Genomic DNA, 22,573 nt, shown 5'->3' on the forward strand with positions numbered 1-22,573 from the left:
AAACAGAAACTCACTCCTTATCAGAGGTGCAAAGTAATGATTTTAATGTTCAGTTACACGTCTGACTCTCTTTTGATTAAATCGTTGCATGAAAACGGCTTTGAGATTGTGGAGTCCATCACTTCTGATCAGCACAAGTACGTACAGTTTTGTAGTGAGAAAAATCAAAATATTATATTAACAGCCATAGTAAAGGGAATTTATATTGACTCTAAATTGTGTGGTCTAAGAAATCTGCAATTTAATTTTGTCCAATATAAATATTTTGTTTCCTGCTCCAGTGTTTTGTGATAATTGTTCATTATCACTATTGACTACAGACTACATAATGGATTATTTTTTTCTGATCTAATTCCAAGAAAGAGAGAATAATTTAAGAGAGAAAGTTCTTCCTTCAGCCTCAGAGATCTGGCAAGAACACAGACAAAAAGTCAAAAGGTAATTGATAAACCTAATCTATTGTAAATCTCATTAGCTATTGTATAATAGAAAGGCACATATGATAAGAAAGGCCTTAAGGTTAAAAAAAAAAAAAAAATCAACCACAGTGTTTTGAAATTTTTCTGTCTTGAGGACATTCCAAATTAAATAGACAATATTTTTGAAATGTAAATAACTGTGACAAGCACACAGTGTAGTATGTACAAAGACATAAAATATCTTCCAACTTCTTCCAACTGGGAAGGGAAAAAAAAAAAAAAAAAAAAAAAAGCCTTAGACAAAGTGTGCAATGCTCTTTTTTATTATTTTGTCAACACTTCTGCAAGACATGATTCACAGCATTCTGTGACAACGCACTGCAGATGAGATGTTGTGCCTCAAAGGAAAGAAAAAAATCCAATGTGGCGAGCTCCTTTTTCAGATCTTCATACAAAGCAGGACAAATGAATCAGAGAATGGAGCACAGGTCAGATGTTCAGATGTCCAGCTCCTTATATAAGAGCTGAGATCTTCTAACAATGTAAGTAGAAGCAAATATTAGCAAATATATAAATATTGAGAATGTTTATACCCAAATATAATACTTCTGAGCTCTTAACCTTAGCAAAATTTTTATTTGCAAGCTGCCAACAGGGTCTGTAATCTATGACACATCCTTCCCACTATGCTTAGGAAATAAGACAAACACTGTCATAAAAATATTTTGGTTTTCTGTCTTTTGTTAATACAGATATGTGAATTTCCAGCATAACATTGTTATTTAGGGAAATGGTTACTTGTCGTGTACAATACATGTACGGAAACTGTATTTGGCATCTGCATGTGATGGAGTGTGACCATGGGGAGAAAGCTTCTTGCTTTCTGGAAGGATGAATATGAGGCCCCTGTGGAAGAAGCCTGCTGCTGAAATCACTCCTGCACTCTCTTAAGCCAATGGGCTGAGCCACAGCAAGACTGCCAGGGAGACATGATCCTTCTGTTTAGGTTTGGTGTGGCCTCACTTTGAATATTGTGTGCAGTTCTGGTCTCCACAAAATAAAAAAAGGTGTTAAGATACTTGAAAGCACCCAGGGGAGGGCAAAAAATCTGGAAAGCATGTCCTATGAGGAGAGGCTAAGAGTACTTGTGTTTTCCAGTTTGGAGAAGAGAAGGCTGAGAGGCGACCTCATTACTCCCTGCAATTTCCTGAGGAGGAGAAGTAGAGATTGAGGTGCTGGTCTCTTCTCCTTGGTAGCTGATGACATTATACACAGGAAAGACATAAACCTACACCCAGGGAGTTTCAGACTAGTTTATTAGTAAAAATTTCTTTATTGTGATTGTGGTCAAACACTGTTTTCTATTCTATTCTATTCTGTTCTGTTCTGTTCTGTTCTGTTCTGTTCTATTCTATTCTATTCTGCTATGCTACACTATGCTGTGCTATGCTATGCTGTGCTATGCTACGCTATGCTATGCTAATGCTGACAGATGACAAGTTACGTGGCATGTACAGCACAAAGTTTATAGTGAATTCATAAGACCTAACTTTTTCACTAAGAGACAAACACAAAACAGATGTTACCTGCTTTTGAATTACCCTTTAGTCACACTGTGTTTAACACACAGCTTGTTTACAGAAGGCTAGAAAAACAAGAAAAGGATTATGCATAGATAAAAACTCCACCCAATTTTCCAGTGAGCATTTTGTGACTATTTTTATCAAGGTAGGGTAACAAAATGATTCCTTGTATTTAAAACTCTTTTAACTTTATATCTGTTCTAAATTTCCACAAATCTCCATTGCTTTTATTACTGTATGCATTACATATGCTACTTCCAGGTTCTGACTATCACTAATCTCGTGATGAAAAGGATATGTTATGAAAAGTGCTATCTCCCACTTTCTGTGAATTGTCTGAATTCATTCAACAGAAAAAAAAAAAAAAAAAAAGGAAAAAAAAAAAAAGAAAAAAAAAAGACAAATAGAAGGGAGATATAGTCAATAATTATATAGTTAATAATTATATTTTACAGTAATTATAATTTGCAGTCAGTGAGAAATTACATCTTTGGCAGGGACTTCAAGATATTTTGAAAGCTGCTCTGTAATACAGTAGGAAAAATTTATTATACAGAAAATTATATGAAATGCTCAGCCAAAGTGCTGTGAAAACAGCATGTAAATTGTGCAGAGGAAGACATGGGGTGTGGGAATATGCACCGAGCCCTGACTTCACTGAAAGTAATTTGATAATAGAGCTCTGAGGTATCATTAGCACAATTTGCTGGTTGTTAGCACAATTTGCTAGTCTGACAACATAAAAGAAAGAAAATGTTATGTGTTCCAACTGAAAACAAAATATATTCTGTCTCTATGAGCAAGATCATTGTGCAGTTTATATACTTATATAACTGCACTTCAAAAACAATTAAATAAAGTACATAAATTTGTTTTAGGGACCAGGGCTAGAGGGTTGGATCAACCAATCCACCCCTTTAAGCCTGGGGACTATATATATATAAAGACTTTTTCAGGACAACCCCTAGAGGAAAAATGGAATGGACCGTATCAAGTGTTGCTGACAACTCACACTGCTATCAAGATTAGAGAACAAGCTGCTTGGATCCACTATTCCCGAGTGAAGAAGGCTCCAGGAGCTCCTTGGAAAGTAACACCAGGTGACGACGAACTGAAACTAAAGCTTACTCGAACAAAATGAGGACATTAAGGTTGGGAGTATTTGGTAATATGGTTGGCAGAAGATTTGTTCATAGAATTGTTTTGTTTTTATGGCTTATAATTGTAATTGTGATTCAAGAAGATGCCTCTGTGATAATAGAGAATGGTGGGTGGCCTTGGACTGAAGCCGTAACAACAGAGGATAAGAATCTTAATGGAAAGTTATCAGTCATGGTCGTCTGGCGAACAAATGGTAACTATTTATATAAACCATCAGAATGGCGAAAATTAGGGGAAGGGTGGACACACCAAAGAACCATAGGGGATGAAATTAAAATAGGGTGTCAAATGTTTAATGGAACGACTGACGAGAAAGCAACGGGGATTTTAGTTAAACCAATTTCCAAAAATGAACAACAGGAGGGTTGTATTCGCCCAGGTAAATTGGATTGCTGGTATAATTTTATATTAACAGAGGATGTAGAAATTAGCTGTTTTTGGAATAATAATAATGGCCGACAGTCCAAAGTCAATAATGATGAGGGCCTCATGTTAAATTTTATAATATATGCGACACTTCCTACAACAGTGAGACCCTCTACAACCCATGCCCCACCTCTAATCAAACTGGAACCCAAAATTTATGAAACAGGCCCGTATGTAGTAAGGAACACGGGCCAACAGCAATTGTTATTTAATCCAGAATGGTCACTCAAGCGTGTTGAATTGCTAATACAAATCAACATCTCAGCAGTTCAACCAGCCTGTTCTCCTTTCTTAAGGACATCATTTGAAGACTGGACAATATGGTCACAGAAGCAAGTACATTTCAGGGGCAGGACACGGAGAGACTTAACTGGAATGCTAGGAACAGGGTTAGGAATTTTAAATGGCATTGATTCAGAAATATTAATGAATAAGCTAGCCACAGCAACAAGTGATTTGACAAAATTAAAACAACCCTTACAATCATCCTTATTGGCATTGGGAACTAGCCAATGGCAAGTTTCAAAGGTGTTACCGAAATGGGAAAATGCAGAAGACCAAGATCACAAACTAATAATAGATGCACTTAGTGTGATTCAAGATAATGTATCCTTAGCTCTTAGTTGTATGCAAGCACAGTTATGGTTGCAGGCAACGGCTGCCTTGATTATTAGGGAAGGAAGTGAAGGCATTTTTCCAGCTGAAATCCGAAAAGCAGTTTGGGACAATGCCAATGATTTTGAGAAGAAGTTCCAGTCTTGGTGGACCCTGGTGAATTTTACTTATGATCCCGTTGTTAACATGGCTACTGCCTTCGTGCTTACTATACGTAATGCTACAGTTCATGTTATTCACCCAATCCTTGCACTAGGATTAAACCATGAGAAGACAGTGCTTTATCCTTCGGAGCATAGAACATGGGCACGGATGGAGAATGGGAAATGGCAGTCTGTAAATCTAGAATCATGTGTTACACGGGAACAACAAGGATTTATTTGTGAAAGTAATACAATTGATGCTCAGGATGTATGTTTTGACACGGAGCAAGGTATCTGCCACTTTGAAATTCATCCAAATACTAGTCTAAAGACTGTGCTTGTATATGTTGGTCAAGGGTGCGTGTGTTTAAGAACTGCTTGTGATTTTGTAGAAATAGACAAGGAGAATATAACTCTCCATAACAGAAATCATTCTAATTTTTGTATTTGTAACTTTGTTAGAATCGTCGGGTGTGATTTTCTATATTTGGCACCAGTGGTATCCCACCAGCTGATCAAGTCTAACAACACAATGTATCATAAGTTACTACCTACACCTATTGGGATGAACCTCACACTAGTGAAGCAACTAGTTAGACACCAAGACCTGATTAGAATTTTAAAAGGTATTCAGGAAAGTGGAGAGAAGACTCTAATTACTGTCCATCATGATACAAAGGAAATAAGCAGAGTTTTGCAAAGGGTAAAACGGGACACAAGTCACAACTGGTGGGATACACTTTTTGGATGGTCGCCAACTGTAACTGGAATTTTGAACACATTGAGTCACCCAATTATTGTTTTATTGATATTAGTTGGTATAAGTTTAATATTGTCTTTTGTGTTACTTGTTTGGAATTGGAAATTGTTACGACAAATGTCCATGTTAACCTCCCTGACAAATGTGCATGGTAAGGTATTGAGGGGTACATATCATAAAGACTGGGAAGAAAATTTTCGTATTAAGTAAAAGAATTTACTAGATTTTCCAGAAAAGGGGGGAATGATATAGTATAAACTCACTTTAGGATAGAATAAAGCTTGTGGTTTGATATTGTATAAAAACTTACTTTAGGATAGAATAGAACTTGTGATTAAAAGTTAGCAAGGACAAAGTAAACAACATCTTGTTATCTGTAGACCTTCTGTTACGTTTAAGCATTTTGTTATTTGAAAACACCCCATTATCCGTTAACACTCAGTCAGGCTAAGACTTGAGATAACTTGAGTCAACTGTCTGTTATGTCTTGTTAACTGAGACATCCTGTTATCCGCCGACCCCCCAGTTAAACTGAAAGACAACTCAGCATTTTTACAGCCTGGAAAACAACTGATTAAGAAAGTGCATTACGAGGAAGACCTATGGCCTTCCTCCCAAAGACCACTGCCCACATCCTGGAGACCCTGGCCCACAATTCTTGGAAGGCTTTGCGCAAGCGCAAGGACTGATAAGCTGATTAGCATACGAAGCGAGGGTAGGCGGGGTTAGGTAATGAATATGTATAGGTGCTGATTGAATATTCATTGTTTCGCTGTATAAATACGAGATAGTTTGTCACTTCAAACATGCACGATAGGCGGAAGGATCCCCCGTGCATCCAGCGCTGCAATAAAGAATATACCACTTAAGGAAATTCGGATTTGATCTTTAAATCACAGTATTTGAATCATAGTGTTATTCATGTTGTTAAGAGTATTTGTTACCTGTTCAGCACAGTACAAGACTCAGAGGACTAGAAATGTAAGAGGATGGATGTTGCATAAGGTGTTTTTAAAATAAAAATAATAATAAAAATAAAAATAAAATAATAATAATAATATGAAAATAATGTAGTTGAATTGAAAGACAATATATAGAAGGGATGCACCTTGAATACTTTGTTTAGTTTTTGGCACCTCACCACAAGTTCATTGAGGTGCTGGAATGTGTCCAAAGAAGGGCAATGAAGTTGGTGAGTGTCTTTAGAACAAGTCTTATGAAGGAGATGCAGTTGTATTGATTGGAGGAAAGAAGGCTCAGAGGGACCTTACTATACTTTACCTTGAAGGAGATTGTAGCAAGGTGGGGGTTGGGTTCTTCTCCTAAGAACCCTGGACTCATGTGCCAGGTGAGGTTTAGGTTAGATATTAGGATAAGTTTATTTACTGAAATGGTTGTGTTATATATGGAGTGGTAATCCATGTCCAGAAAAAGGTTGATATTAGTAAAGAAGGGGGAGATGTGGGAGTGTGGCCATAGGGGTCAGAAAGCCCCATGGTTGATGGTAACACCAGAATCTTAACGATGAGGCCATCAGGAATGTAAAAGAGTTTAGAGGGAACAAAGAAGGGTGATTCAGGAGGCGCCATGCAGTCTCAGGTTTCTTGTTCTCCAGCCCTTAAGGCATGGAAGTTTCTGGGTGTTTGCTGTTGCTGTTATATGGAAAGTTGTTTGATCAATTAAAAGTTGTTTTGAAAAGAACTGCTGTGGGGAAAAGGGTATAAGAGGGGAGCCTGCCCTCAAGATGAACAAAGGCAACACAATGAAGTTATGTCATCAACAAGGAAGCAGAAAGAAGGAATGAAAAGGAACAGGCTAGCAGAACGTAGACCAGGACGGGAACAGGCACATTGATCACCTCATGAAGATGGGCTCGGCCAGACTCAGCAAACCGCTCAGAGAAGCTCGTACAGAAAGTCGCTGGAAATAGGTGCACCAGAGCTGGGAAGAAGCTCAAGCTGAGAAAAGCGGACCCGTGCACACAGCTCCCCTCGCTGGTAAGCAGTTGGGCATTATGGGGAATCATACGTCCTTAGGAACAAAGACTGTACTGGTAACCTTACAGCTTATTCTCCTTATTAACAATCAGACAGTTTATGATCCTGAAACACGGAACCAAATTGATGTCAAGGTGTGGGACTCTGCAACTAAAAACGACAAGGTTGCAGTGGGATTGCTTGGCACCTGGCGAGCAGTCTCTGAGGCCTTAAAGAGCCATGTGGGACCACAGTCAGAAATGTGTAGTGAGGGAACTGCGGGCTCGTTTACAAATCCTTCTGCTACGCCACCGCTACTGCCGTCTCAGGCCTTTGCTGTTACGCCCCCTGGTGACCTGGACGTGCCTTTTGACCTAGGTCTTACTGGCCTTGAAAAGGGGACGGATATGTTTTTCTTCGATCCAGGAAGAGTAAGATACATAAGGCCCAAAGGCCAAGTTGCTTGACAACTTAAAGCGAGACATATTGTTCCCACGACTAGCCCTGGAATTCTCTGGTGTTTGTAATCAAGAAAAGGAATGGAAAATGGAGACTGTTACAAGTCATGGAAGATATTGGAGCACTTCAACCAGGCCAACTATGCTCCCCCAGTCATGGACATTAATGGTAGTAGACTTACTTAAAGGATTGTTTGTTCTGATTGTACATGTGTATAGGCATACTCGGGTTTAGTATGTAAAAGCACTTTCATGGAAGACATTGATAGTAATAAACTTAAAGTATTGTTTGTTACCTTTTCTGATTGTACGTATGTATAGGTGTACTTGGATTTAGTATGTAAAAGCAATGTTCTGTATATTTAGAAAGTTGATGTTCATGTGTGCATGTAGGTAGAGCATAGATTCCCCATGCACCCAGCGCTGTTTACTTGTCTTTTATAAATATTACTAAATTCGGATTGAGTTAAGACTTCATTTATAACAACATTTGATGCTGATTACCAGACATGAGCAACATCTATCCGTGTTATTGTTATACATGTTAGAGCTATCACATGCTAATTGCTGCTTACACGGGTGCATTCCAAGAATACATTTATTGTTGAAAATCAGTACAGCATACAGGTCTAACAGAAAGTTCTCCAGAAAATTTCAACTGTTAGATTCTTGTCTGTGTTTCTTTCCCATTCATGATACAAAACAATTCTGCAGAATAAAATACCAAGCCAAATAATACTGATGAAGCCTTTAATGCCCACAGAAAATTTTAACTCCTAAAAGAACTAGGAATCCTTATTAAGGCCAGTGTATGTGGAATAAACCTCTCCTTATGTTTCATGGAACCAGACTTCATCATAACCAGTTTGCTGCTGTAATTTATTCCAACAACTTTGAAAAACTTAGTTCTATCTTTTCTCCTCTTGATGGATCACCAGGCCACAAAGTGTCTTTAAAATTAGTTTCTTCACACATTCTACAAAGCGGGATGCAATCCATGGTCTTGATTTAAGCCAGCATCTCCTTTTTTCTAAGCAATATCCAGTATTTTCTTATGAAATGTATGTTGCTGTTAATAAAGACTGTCTAAGCTAATCAGTGTCTCATTACAGACATTTCCCAGTCTGTAGGGAAATAATGTGTCTTAAACCCATGGATGAAGCAGAGTCCTAGAGCACTGGGGTGTAGTTTTACTTTGATGAAACTACTCACAATCTTATATGTTTCTAGGCTAAAAATACACTGTTTAAATGTTAGACATATCGGAAAAAAATATTTTAATATTCCACTTTAAAACTGCTTGAATTACTGTACCTTTTCAACCTATCTTATCAAACCTCATCTTCAAAAGATGAAACGATTTGCACTGCTCTTAGCTGCACTTTGTCTAATTTACATTACAATACTCACCGAACCACAGATGCAGACAACTTAGGATCCAGTTTTAACCCATTTGTCCATTCATTTAGTAGCAATGTACTTCTGGTCTGTTTACTAAGAAAGACCTTCTCTTGTAGTTGCAATGCACTTATCTCTTGATTTGGCTAGCAGTACTTTGTATTGATATGCAGAGTAGTAGTTCTGGTACTGGCTAAAGGTCTGGCTGATCTATTATCTTATCTACAGCTGTTAGCAGATGCTTTTGGAAGCAGTACAAGAGTCCAGTCAAGTATAAAGTTAACTTTCCCTTGGTATATCCTCCTAGTATTTGGCAATTGATTTAAAGACTGCTTAAGCTGGAAATTACATCTGGATGACTGTGTTTTATAGGGATACACAGTTTATACTGATTTAAAATAAACCTTTCTCAATAGGTCCCATAATCCGATTACTTGGACTTTTTTTAATTTTTGTGACATCACAGACTTGCTGTATACTGAGGTAAGATTATTTTTTTTCTGCTGTTCAAAACGGACACGTATTATATAGAAGGCTACCAATGGAATTACATTTCTTTTTTATAAGACAGTCTGTTGGCTGCTTCGTTGTTATTCGTCTTGTGAGTCTTAAAATAAATATCAAGTCACAATTTCTGGACAATGAACATAAAAATAAAGATGTCTCATTGGAATTAGTAATAACAGCACATGGACTTGTATTTATTCTGTGTTTCCACTAGACCTATTGTACGAAGGATCTGTTCCATTCTGAACTCTATAGAGGTCAATACAAAATGACACCAATAAAACCACAGAACAGATCATATAGCACGTGTTCTTCTGCAGTAATAGGTAACTGTGTTTAATAGCAAATCCTGGTGAGTGTTTAGGGAAAAATATTGCAAAACATTATTACCTCTATTCCTCAAATTCATTTTTTGCATAAAAATATCTTCACCACTTTGATTATTATTTTTATTTATTTATTTGTAGTCCTTCTGAATATAGGAAAATTCATTATTGTTGTATTGACTAAAAGCAGTACTATAATAGCAGTTAAATTTTCTTCATAGTAACAAGCAAAGTACTGCTTTTCTTTTACCTTTAAAATACTTTCCCAAGGACTTTAGAAGTAATCATCCATGTTTTGAAGAAATCCCAGTTTTTCCATGCACAACCTGAACTCTTTGGGAAAGCTTATCACACCTTCAGAAGACAAGCTATACAGTTTTTAAATACAACTGACTCCAATATACTGTAAGAATTTATGTTTTCAGTGAACTCTTCTGAGGAAAATGAAAATCTGTTAGGCACACACTTTCAAGCTTTTAAGAAAATAAGCAACTAAATACAAAATAAGTTTCATTCTTCTAACAAATATCTCCCAGTAAATATCCTTAAGAATAGTAACCTAGCAATACAGATAACACATTTTTGCAATGTATTCAAACACAAGCAGAAAGATGTAGTGTTTTCTCATGGAAGCTTTTATGCATATGAAGATTTATAATTAACATAATGGAGTTCTGCACTTTAAGGAGTTTGTTTGGGGAAACACCACTCTTGCCTTCCTCAGCGTCCTTTACCATATCACAAAACACAAAGAAGAATTATGGACAGCCTCCTTATCTGAAGTGGGGCGGACCCCTGGGCATTCCTGGCTGGACCCCTGGAAAGTGTGGGTGTCCAAGTGGATAGCCTGGTGTTGGAACCCCCCGAGGTCCTGGTGGCCGTGTCACAGCAATGGGTGGGGGAAGGTTTCCTCCTCTGTTCTGCATGGGATGGTGGCCATTTGGGGCAGAGCCTGGATTCTGGAGTGTCTGAGAGGAACTTGCTTCCTGTGGCTGACCCATTTTCTTTCCTTCATTGCCACTCTGTCCTTGACTGTTATCTGAAATGTGTTAGGAGAACAGAGTTACAGAATGAAAATGCAGAACAGAAATTCTCTATGAGGGAAAGGCTAAAGCACCTTGTCCACTCCAGCATAAGATGGAAGGTCTGGGAGCTACCACACAAACAGTCTGAAATAAGGGACAATGTGACTTCATGATCTTTGCACCATATTTTCTCCCCAGTTCTTTCTGAAAGGCCACAACAAAGGGAAGCAGAAGTATTTCCCAAGCAGTTAAATTCACTGGCAAGAATATATCATCTATAAACGGTGATGAAGGTCAGCAGTTCAAAAGCAGGCATGTTTTGAGGCTGTAGACATGCCTTCCATGTGGTTCTTCTGCAGGTTGTCATCCCTAATCTGCATTTCTCTGCTAGGCTTAGTCTATATTGATTGCATGGCATGCGTGATGGGGAAAGACTAGCAATATTCAGAGGGGAGGAAACAGTCTGTAACCAACTGAAACCTGCCTGACCAAGTTAGGTGTTCTGATGAGGGTCATTACCATACTGTCTTTTCACTACACCTTCTGCCATTGAACCTTGGCACAGAAGGCATATGCTGTTCTCAGCTGTCCAGGATGAAAGAAATATCAAGATGAAAGAAATATCAGCAGGATTTTTTTATTATTATTATTATTATTTTTAATGATTTATTGGATAAGTTGGATCTCTGACATTCAGAGAAGGTTGTGCCACATGTTTTACTAGTTTTATTACTTCGGTAAAAGGTGTTGCCTATTGTGGAGTGATGCTACAGCATTTCTGAAATTAGACAAAGGAAGACAAATGGACTGGATATTAGGCTAATACTTGTCATTCAGTATTGTGAACACCTTTCAAGAAATTACGGCAAAGGAAGCAGATAAGGCAGTGAACAACACTGTGGTATGGAATACAAATATTTCTCATATTGAGAAATTCAAAACTGTCCTTACCTTGACTTGGAGTAGATTCATCTTGCTTGCTTCCTTTTTGCTTTGTCTGTGGTGGTTCTGTCTCAAATGGATTTTCCTCTTGTTCATTTGATTTTTGTGCCTTTTGCTTATTTCTTCTTTTATTTTCTTCTGCTTGCTAACAATGGTGAAATAGAGAAGGCATCTTTCAGTAACCTGAATGTCGTAGCTAATAATTAGTAAAGCCAAAAATCAACAATTCTTTATTCCTTACACTTTGTAGCTTCTTTTTAAGTTCCAAGTTAGCTTCCTTGTAGGATTTGGATGTAGCATTGAGATAATAAATACTCAGGCTAAATTTCAAGAAAAAGAATGCATCTTGTTAGATAATGATTTAAAGACTCTTCCTATAGCAATAACTACAACTGTGCTAATATCAAATCTGTATTTTTCCTTGTTCAACATGCTTAAGCACTAGTAGTATTTTGACAGTGAGTAGACTGTTTCCTCAGAGTATGAAGAAGGTACTCATTTCAAGGTGTGTGTGGGGAGGAACAGAAATAAATTATTCTGTCTTTTATACTCTACATTCACTCTTATGGTAGTTAAGGAAGATGCTCAATTAAGGTATGTGTGCATTGCTATGACGGGTGTTTCATTTAATAGTTTCTAAATGTTAATTAAGTTGTATGACACACTTTAAAAATTAGTAAACTATATTTATAAAATCTTTTGAAGTAATACAAAATTCACAGACAGAGACATAGGTCAAAACAGAGATGTTGAATGCTTTCTTTTTCTCCAGCTTCAGCACTGATGATGGGCTTTGGGACCCAGGGTGCCCTAAGCTGGAGACCATGATGGTGGGAATGATAAACTCCCAACCAACCCTGAATGTGTATGGGATTTGCTGCTCCACCAGGATCCATACAAGTCCATGGGTCCGGATGGGATTCATCCCAGGGTACTTAAAGAGCTGGCTGATGTCTTCACGGGACCTCTCTCAATTATTTTTCAACAGTCTTGGAATCTAGAGAGGTCCCAGTAGACTGGAAGCTGGCAAATGTTGTACCAATTTTCAAGAAGGGAAGGAAAGAAGACCCCAGCAGTTACAGGGTTATCAGTCTCATGTCAGTGCCTGGTAAAATTACGGAGAAAATAATCCTTGAAGTTATCGAAGTTCACCTGCGGGACAATGCAATTGTTGTTCCCAGCCAATATGGGTTAATGAGGGGTAGGTCCTGCATTTCCTTTTATGATAAAATCACCCATCTAGTTGATCAAGGGAAACAGAAACCAGCTGATAGGATCTTTTTGGACATCAGCAAAGTTTTGACACAGTTTCCCATAGGATCCTACTGGACAAAATGTCCAGCATACATCTAGACAAAAACATCATCCAATGAGTGGCCAATTGGCTGATGGAAAGGGCTCAAAGGGTTTTCGTAAATGGGGCCATACCAGGCTGGCAGATGGTCACTAGTGGGGTCCCCAAAAGCTCCATTTTAGGGCCAGTCCTCTTCAATGTTTTCATAAATGATTTGAATGTAGGACTAGAATGTGTTTTGAGCAAATTTGCTGACGACACCAAGCTTGGAGGAGTTGTGGACTCTGTTGAGGGTGGAAAGGTCTTGCAGAGAGATCTAGACAGACTGGCGAGCTGGGCAATCACCAATGGCATAAATTTTAATAAAAGCAAGTACTGGATCCTGCACCTGGGACAGGGCAACCTGGCTGTACATACAGACTGGGCAATGCTCTCTGCAGGGCTGAGCAGCCCTGCAGAGAGGGATCTGGTGGTTGTGGTTGACAGCAAGTTGAATGTGAGCCAGCAGTGTGCCCTGACAGCCAGGAGGGCCAACCGTATCACTAGTCGGTTGAGGGAAGTGATTGTCCCGCTCTACTCTGCACCGGTGCGGCCTCACCTCAAGTACTGTGTGCAGTTCTGGGCACCACAGTACAAAAAGGACATTAAACTGTTGGAGAGTGTCCGGAGGAGAGCAATGAAGATGGTGATGGGCCTAAAGGGGAAGACGTATAAGGAGTGGCTGAGGTCACTGGGCCTGTTCAGCCTGGAAAAGAGGAGGCTGAGGGGAGACCTTATCGCAGTCTTCCTCATGACGGGGAGTGGAGGGGCAGGCGCCAACCTATTCTCTTTAATCACCAGTGATAGGATCCACGGGAATGGTGTCAAGCTGAGGCAGGGGTGGTTTAGGCTAGATATCAGGAAGAGGTTCTTCACCGAGAGGGTGGTCACACACTGGAACAGGCTCCCCAGGGAAGTAGTCACTGCACCAAGCCTGTCTGAATTTAAGAACTGATTGGACTGTGCACTTAGTCACATGGTCTAAACTTTAGGGTACACCTGTGTGGTGCCAGGAGTTGGACTTGATGATCCTTATGGGTTCCTTCCAACTCAGGATATTCTATGATTCTATGATTCTATGAATAGGTAAAGCCAAATACTTGTAGGAAAATAGCCAAAACGATAAGTTTTATTTTTTGTTCTAAATTTGGTTACACTTTTCAATATATTGCATTATTTTTGTGATAACTCTATGAAACTAGTATTTTTTACTCTCATGATTTAATTAGAGAAATGCTCATATGAAACCCTTTATTAAAGTAATCAGTAAGTAATTAATCTTCATTTGCTGTTCACTCTGCTTTGCCAGATTTTGCCTTGCATTTTCCTTTTTTTTTTTTTTTCTTTCTCATTTATATTTTGGTGTCTTTGTCTTGGATCCTTGCAGAATAGGAATCCTGCTCAGAAAAAAAAATAAGTAGAAGGTAACCACATATTTCAGAGGACATTCTAGTCTTTTTGTTTTTCTAGCCAACAGTTAAATGGAACAAATTGTTAAGTGAATCTTGGTAAAACTTAATCTCAGAATTTCATTTTGCTCACATAAAGTACTTTGCAATTTCCATTATATTCTGTAATCTTCTCTATATTTTTTGGAAATTCTACAATGCAGGGTTAAATCCCAGCTCATCTGTATATAGAATTTGCTTTTAGTTCAGCATTATGCAAAAATTGTGATATATTTGAACAGTAGTTTAAAATGTCTTTATGAAGAAGGACTCAATATAGTTTTTGAGAAAGACTATTCAGGGGTCATTATTCTTTAACTGACTTATGAAAAATCCGTACTAGCCCTGTTCTATAAGAAGGAACAAGACTCGAGATGATTTAAGGCAGTTGAGACTGGAACATCTCCATGGTACATTTCTAGCACCCTTTCTCCCTCTAGTCCCGACAACATAAGGTACATCAAGGAAAGGCACAGGTACTCAAGATCAGACTCTCATTAACTTTAGTTAATATAGCTAAAATATGTTTTATGTAAAAAATATGTTTTATGTAAAAAAATATGTTTTATGTAAAATATAGTTAAAATAGCTCTGCTTCATGGCAGTCACTGTTCTAGTTTCCTATTGAACCTGCTAAGGATTTATGCTGTTCTGTCTACTGAACAAGCTGATCAAGGTCACAACAACATCAGATCCCATAGACTTTTCAATTTTAATAGTTTCGTCATTATGGTAGCAAGAACAAAAAATTGTAAAAAAAAAAAAAAGGAAAAAAAAAAAAAGCTGAAAACAGTTGAACAAAAGAGAGATCACCTTTTGTGCAGAGACACATTAATTATGTTCAACTAAAAGACCTAAATTCTTAAAGTCCCTCATCATGGGGGAATCAATACAATTAGATATTCAGGCAATAAAGATTCAGAGGGAAAGAAACTTATCAGACGTTTCAGTAAGGATTAACATTTCAGTTAGTATTCTATACGTACACCATCAGTAATATAAAAGGTAGGATAAGTCCAGGGTTAGAGGCATAGCCAAATACCTTCCCAAACCAAGAAGGGAAGTCATGCTCCAGAGTTTCTGATATGACTTCAAACATTCTAGTTTTCCCACTGTTGAACAGAAAATGTGACAATATATAATATACAAATATTTTAGCAATGTCAATTCAGTACTATGAATATATAAGTTAATAACATCACACCAAACCAGGGAAAAGTAAAAAAATAAAATAATAAAATAAAATAAAATAAAATAAAATAAAATAAAATAAAATAAAATAAAATAAAATAAAATAAAATAAAATAAAATAAAATAAAATAAAATAAAATAAAATAAAATAAAATAAATGTTAATATTCATTATTTAAAACATAAAACTCTGAAACTAGCTTTAGTTAAAACAGGATTTATGTATTTTAAGTAGAAAAATAGACACCAACATTTTAATCTCAGCAGGCTGCAGAGGCATAATAAAGCACTGATATACTCCTTAAGAATTTCTAATTTAGAGAATTAGTAACAAACGTTTACATCACAGCTAATCAAAAGAAAAGGTGTTCTGTTCTACAATTCAGAAAATTAAAAAATAAAAATTAAAAAAAAAAAAATCCTGGAAACTTTTTAAAATAATTAACCAGTTTTATAGTATTCCAACTGTAATGATTACCCATAATGAGAAATGTCGTATAATTAAACAGTCAGCATATCTTATAAATATAATACTTATAAAGGAAGATCCTTTTCATTACTAGATTATACACTAGATTTGATATAATATTAACATGTATGGTGGATGTGAAATGTAAAATACCTGAAAGGACCACAGTCAAAAGATGGTGGGATGGAGACTATGGTGTACACAGCAGGCAGCGTGGAGAGAAAGAGAATGAAAAGCAACATGGCCATGTAGAAGTTGTTTGATCTGGAAGCTTTGAAGACCCTCTCCTGGGGGACATTGCAACACATCACTGCCCAGCACTGCAGGTACATTGAAGTGTGGAGGCGGAACACATTAATTGCTGGAAGACATGGAGCGTAAAAAGACCCCATCCTAGAAAAACAAATAAACAAATAAACACTTTGGAGTAGGACTTCTGCCTAGATACAATACCTATTTCCCCTATTTCCCATTCTAATGTGCTTTGCAACATCACTGTATGCACTGTTTCTCTTATTTTTTTTTTTATTTTTTTACTATTGTTGCCTCTTGCTTTTAGAAGAACTGGAGGCATATAGAAAGAATTCTCCATATGTACTTTTTGTTTCAAAGCTCCAAAATTCTCTTTCTCTGTGAATGAGATAATAACTTAACAAAACATTACTCCCTCTTACTTTGTATCATTAGTTCATGCAGTATCTGTCATGTGTTTCGTTAAAAAAAAAAAAAAAAAAAAAAAAAAAAAAAAGTAACCCAAAATCTAGGTGTTATAGAAATAATCTAGATTATTCTTTATTATTTTTCTAAGTATGTTATTACCATTTTAGGAAGAATATTCTTGCTAAATTGACATTTATTTTACTTCTGTTACTATGGTTATTTACTGCCTTATTCCAATGAACTTACTGATTCTGCTAAATGTCATTTTTTCCTTATTTTCTACAGTTATGTGGTTATGACACAGATGCAGTTGGGACCATTTTATTTGTATCTGACCATGTTTCCTGTGCCATGCTGACTGAAGAGTAGTTATTTTTAACTGCCTGGCCAAATGGTACAGATAGTAGGAATCTACTTTTTCCTTTATCGTTGTTCAACTGATCATGGCTGAGTCACCTTGCTTTTGGGTGACTCTGTTTTTCTCTTTATGAAATAGGAAAAAAAATAAATCTATGTGGTTGGAAACATCCCTGTAAGTATAGAGATGTCACGTCAGAGTATATTATATTAATATCTTTTCTTCCTCTTTCCACGTATCTTCAATTAAAAGAGATGGAAAAGGATTGGTGGTCTATGAAGGCAGAGAGCACCTAATGGCCACATTTCTTAACCACATGGAAATCAGTTGTAAAATTCAAGTTAAACAAGTTCAAACTCTAGGTAGTTTATGGATATTGCCAAAATTTGTACATATAACTTAAAAAACATGGTAGACAAATTCTTGCCAATAGCTTATCAATATGGAGACTTGCAAATGAATTGCATTTCAATCACTTTGTGAGAACAAATAAAGAAAGAGCTTTTCTAACTCTACTCTCTCTCTCATCTCACAAAACAAATGCACACATACATACCTCTCATTCTTTCTAGTTCTGTGGCAGTGCCAACTCACCAGCTGCAACTAAAACTCTTTTCATTCTGTTTCAGATCTGCGAAATCTGATGTTTCTGATCCCGTAATCTTAGCTCAGAACTAGTTTAGAAATTGCCCCATTGATTCCACTTTACCAGAATGTGATATATATTGCTTCACACTGTCATCAGACTAAAACAATGAGACAGGATCCTCATTTCACAGATGCTGATAAATCCTGCAGACCTGGGGAGAATGCTGACACACAAGGGAACACAAGAGACACACTTTGCCACACCTACCAGATCATGCCCTGGTTAAAGATCAGCCCCAGTACATTCCCACTTATATCAAACTCTGAATATGATGGCTGAAAGAAATAACATAAATTCTTTCATTAGACTTGCACCAAAGGTTTTAAGATGACTTATGCTACATTAAAATTGTCACTTCCAACAGCAGCAGAATAATGGTATTGTACTGTAAAGGCTCTTGTTACATATTATCAGTGAATCATGAAATAAACAAATAAGACTCAAGGCAAACAGATAGACTTTAATACTGGTTGCAGAATTTCACTGAGAACACTGAATTTGAGCAATGACTGAAATGCACATGTTATTTTGTAGGCATGTTTGTGTGTATATGCACCAGAATAAAAATTTCTGGTAAGAAACTGGCTCCAAAATTTTGGTTTACATTAAAAATTTATGATTCAAACATATTATCCATTGTGTTTTACATTGTCACAATGTTTTGCTTAATAAACTGTCTTGGAAGAAAGTTATACTACAACATAGCTGGTGACCTGCATGATTCACCATAGTGGATGGTCAAAAAGATCACGAATGATGATCCAAGTATTAATTACAGGGACAACTGACATGGGGAATAATGGGCTTCAGATACAAAAACAACTATTTCCTTGAGTCTGAATCAAAACAAAGATGTTCTGTTAAAATTGACAAATTAAAGTCACAATTTCAAATTATAATATGTTGGGATATTTGGAGCTTCTACACTATTTCTGCCTAGTTTTATGTATATACATACATGTATATACAGATATATGCATGTATGTCTACAAAAAATTGCTATATTTGTGTTGTGTGTACTTATGAATTGTCTTCTATACAGGAAAAATTAAATAGACCTTCAACTAAGTATTAATTACTAATTATTAATAAAGTAAGATTAAATAGTATTCAACCTGAAAAACAGTTGAATAAGGGGAGCTCTTTAGAACCATTCTTACATAATGCCAAATAAAAGTTTCACTGTTTTATTAACAGTTAAGTGCAGCAGCAATGGTATCTATCAGATAAGCTGTCTTTGAAGAAAATGAAGGAAAGCTCAAGGTAATCTTTCAAATTAAAGACTATCAATAATATGGAAATTTGGGGTATGGCTCATTGAAAGATTCCTTGTTCATTATAAGCTCTAATGGTGTAAAGAGTTTGGAAATTGGTACAAGTAGTTCTGTAAGATCAACTTCATTTCTTTTATTTATTTTTGTTTTGCATGGAAATCAGCACAAAGCTTCTAGGCTGTAGCACGGACTATGATTCCTTATATATCTTCACACCCTTTCTTTGAGCTTCTAGTAGCCCTTTTTCTGTACAATGACAATATGTCCACCATACACTACCAGCAAATGTGTCATTGGCACTTTGAGAATGGTAATATAACTGTATTATAAGGAATAAGTACTGTATTAACAGTAATATAAAATAAGGTGTTCCCTCACTGCTGACCAATCATTCCATGGCTTCTCTTAACTGTGGTTAAACCCTTGTGTGCAGGCTGTAAGGTTTAACAGTGGTTAAACCCTTGTGTACGGGCTGTAAGCTTCAAACTCACTACTTAACACTTCTTTGTACATTCTTTACTTTGTGTAGAATCATAGAATCATACAAAAATTAAGATTGGAAAAGACCTCCAAGATCATCTGGTCCAACCAACACCCTACTACTACTGTCACTCACTAAATTATGTCTCTAAGCACCAGGTACAACCTTTCCCTGAACACCCCCAGGGATGGTGACGACCACTTCCCTGGGCAACCTGTTCCAATGCCTGACCACTCTTTCTGAGAAGAAATATCTCCTAATTATTTTAATTGTTGAGTAGAGTAGTGCTCTTTGTTTAATTATTTGTTTTAATTGTTGAAAGTAGGGACATGACGTTTCCATTTTTCCACTCACCAGGGACATCACTTGAATGCCAGGACTTTTCAAGTCTGATGGAGAGAGGCTTGGCAACTACATCAGCCAGTTCCCTCAGGACCCTGGGATTCATGTCATGAGGTCCCATAGACTTGTATCTGTTTAGATTCGCCAGGTGGTGTCGAACCTGCTCTTCACTTACAGTGAGTGGGACTTTGATCCCCCAGCCTCCATCTATAGGTTCAGAGAAATTAAGAACTTGGGAATCCCATCTACCAGTGCAGACAGAGGCATAGAATTTATTGAGTACCTCAGCCTTCTCCATGTCTGTCGCTACTAATTACTCAAAAAATTACTCATTCCTGATATAAGAAATTAGCCACCTACAATCGCTTACACACTCCTATTTTCACCCCTCAGTCTATTTTCAAAAATGTTGAAGGTGCATGGTGGCCTCTTCCTGTCACCCCAGTACAGCAGCCCAAAGGAAGGTGGGTCCTCTCTTGTGCTCTTCCTCAAGGTTCTGTGCAGAAGGGATACCACCTCTCACACAAGGGCTGGGGGATGGAAAAGAAGCATTCACGCAATCCCTGAGAATCAGCAACAGAGTTCTTCATTGCTGGGACACCTTGTAGATAAGCCTGCAGGATGTTCATGGTGTTTGGCAGCTCCAAGCTAGTGCTTGGGATGGAGCCTGAGAGACAAGTAGGGAGCTTACCAGGCACTCCTGTGACGCTGTTGGTGTGCTCTGATGGCACAGAGCAAAGACATGCCACAGGAGTCACAGGTCTGATCTGGTGGGGGTGGATCCACTTCCATCAGTCCCTCCACATCTGGTGGATCCAGTTCCGTGGGCTCCATGGTGTTAGGCAGAATGATAAGCCACTCCTTGCCCAGAACTGGCCAAATGGGATGCCTTTCATCCAGAATGTTTTGAGGCCAGGGTGCCAAACCAGGGGGTTGTCCAGTTCCAACCCTGGATCCCATGCCTCTGTCTGGTTGATTTCCATCCATGGATTCAATGCTGCTGTCTGTTTTAGGGCCATGGCTGGGTCCCACACTGTGTTCCAGATTATGGGCATGCCTCTGCCCCACACAGCTGTCTGCCTAATCCTTCTGCCTTCTCCCCATGCCACCACTGCACCAATGGGAAGGCCCAGGCCCCCTGTTGCTGTATGGCTGAGGGGATGGCTTACTTCCCGCATTGTTGCAGTGCCAGTGGTACCGCCTGTGTCTGTGGGCCAGGCGCCAGAGGTTTCCTGAGCACTGGTGTCTGTTGTGCCACAGATGTTACCCCTCTGCCCATGACACTTCTCCTTCTTGTTAGGTGCCTTCCTTCTCGGTGCTTCTTTGGATTGCATCACTATCCTATTACACTGAGGAGGGCTGCTGAATGCCTTCCTGCTTCTGTTTTTCTTGCTGCCACATAAACTGGCTGTCAGAGGGTCTAGAAATTCTGCGAATGGTGGGCCACCTGCAGGGGTCCTGTTTTATAGGGCCTGGAGCAAAGGCGGGGCAGTGGTGGCTGCTGTGAGCTCAGCAAGCCTCTGTGATAAGTTATATATGTGTGCCCAAAGGTAGCTGTGTTGGGAGTGGCCTGGAAGATGACCTCATGTGGAAGACGAAGGAGGGTTAGGGGGGCTGAGGGCCCCTTTTCTGGGGCTGGCTCCCCCCAGTCAAAATGTATGGATGGGTGGCTAGAAAGAAGGATGGTATCTGCACAGCTCTTCAGTCCAATCACTTAATTAAGGCTTTCTTGTATTGGCTTTGTTCTATTGATTAAATAACTGTATTATACTCCCTTAACTTCCCTAACAATTACAAAAGAAAAGAAAGAGAGAAAAAAAAAAAAAAGTCTGAAGTGTTAATGGCAGAATGATTGCCTCACCAAGGAGATCAGCTCCGGGACAGACACATTTGCTGTGAAGTGGGGGATCACAGCATGCAGGGGGGTTTCTGCGTTGAGATTGCTCAAAAGAGCTGCCAGGACCTTGGAAAGGTGTCCCTTGGAAAGATGTTGAAGAGATTGGACACACAAGTAGTGTTCTCTGTCCTCCCAGTTGACAACTGGAACCCAGGAAGAAGGAGATGAACGGACTGTCTGAATGATTGGCTGTGAGGCTGGTGCCATGCCCAAGGTTTTGGGTTCTACAACCTTGAACACAATTTTGAGAGACCAGGAATGCTGATACTGAACAGGGGAGAGTTTATCGGGTGGGCCAAGAGTGTTCTGGGCAGTAAGCTGGCTGGGCTTCTCAGGAGGCCCATTAAACTAGATGTAGTGAGGGAAGGAGATGCAGCTCTGAGTAAAAAAAGAATACCTGAGAACACTATCACTCTAAGTAACAACAGAGAAATACTCATGAACTCTCCCAGTGCAATTGGGAAGGGTTCTAAAAATATGATATGACCAATAGCCCAGCTGAAGTGCCTTGACACGTATGAAAGCAGCATGGGAAACAAATACAAAGAGTTGGAAACCATGGTGCAATTTGACAAATATGAGATGATTGCTAGCACAGAAACATGATGGAAAGGATAACATAACTGGAACATTGGAATAGAGGGTTACAAACTCTTCAGGAGAGATAGACAGGGAAGGAAGGGAGTGGGTGTTGCCCTTTACATTAGGGAAGGGATTGTTTGTGAAGAGATGC

At 38.3% G+C, this 22,573-nt stretch overlaps 1 protein-coding gene across 1 annotated transcript in view; it reads right to left on the reverse strand.

The window, feature by feature from the left end:
* Positions 1-10,545: 10,545 nt before the first annotated feature.
* Positions 10,546-22,573, reverse strand: part of TMC1 (transmembrane channel like 1) — a gene marked incomplete at both ends in the record, with an annotated part of 65,722 nt that continues 53,694 nt past the window's right edge. The window contains 6 exons of the mRNA XM_082783908.1: positions 10,546-10,811; positions 11,749-11,884; positions 11,981-12,059; positions 15,507-15,632; positions 16,333-16,572; positions 18,054-18,121. Coding sequence (XP_082640034.1) covers positions 10,546-10,811; positions 11,749-11,884; positions 11,981-12,059; positions 15,507-15,632; positions 16,333-16,572; positions 18,054-18,121 — 915 coding nt within the window. The remainder of the gene's footprint in view (positions 10,812-11,748; positions 11,885-11,980; positions 12,060-15,506; positions 15,633-16,332; positions 16,573-18,053; positions 18,122-22,573) is intronic.

This window comes from Aythya marila, assembly GCF_965140915.1.
Source record: "Aythya marila genome assembly, chromosome: Z".
In the NCBI taxonomy this organism is placed as follows: domain Eukaryota; kingdom Metazoa; phylum Chordata; class Aves; order Anseriformes; family Anatidae; genus Aythya; species Aythya marila.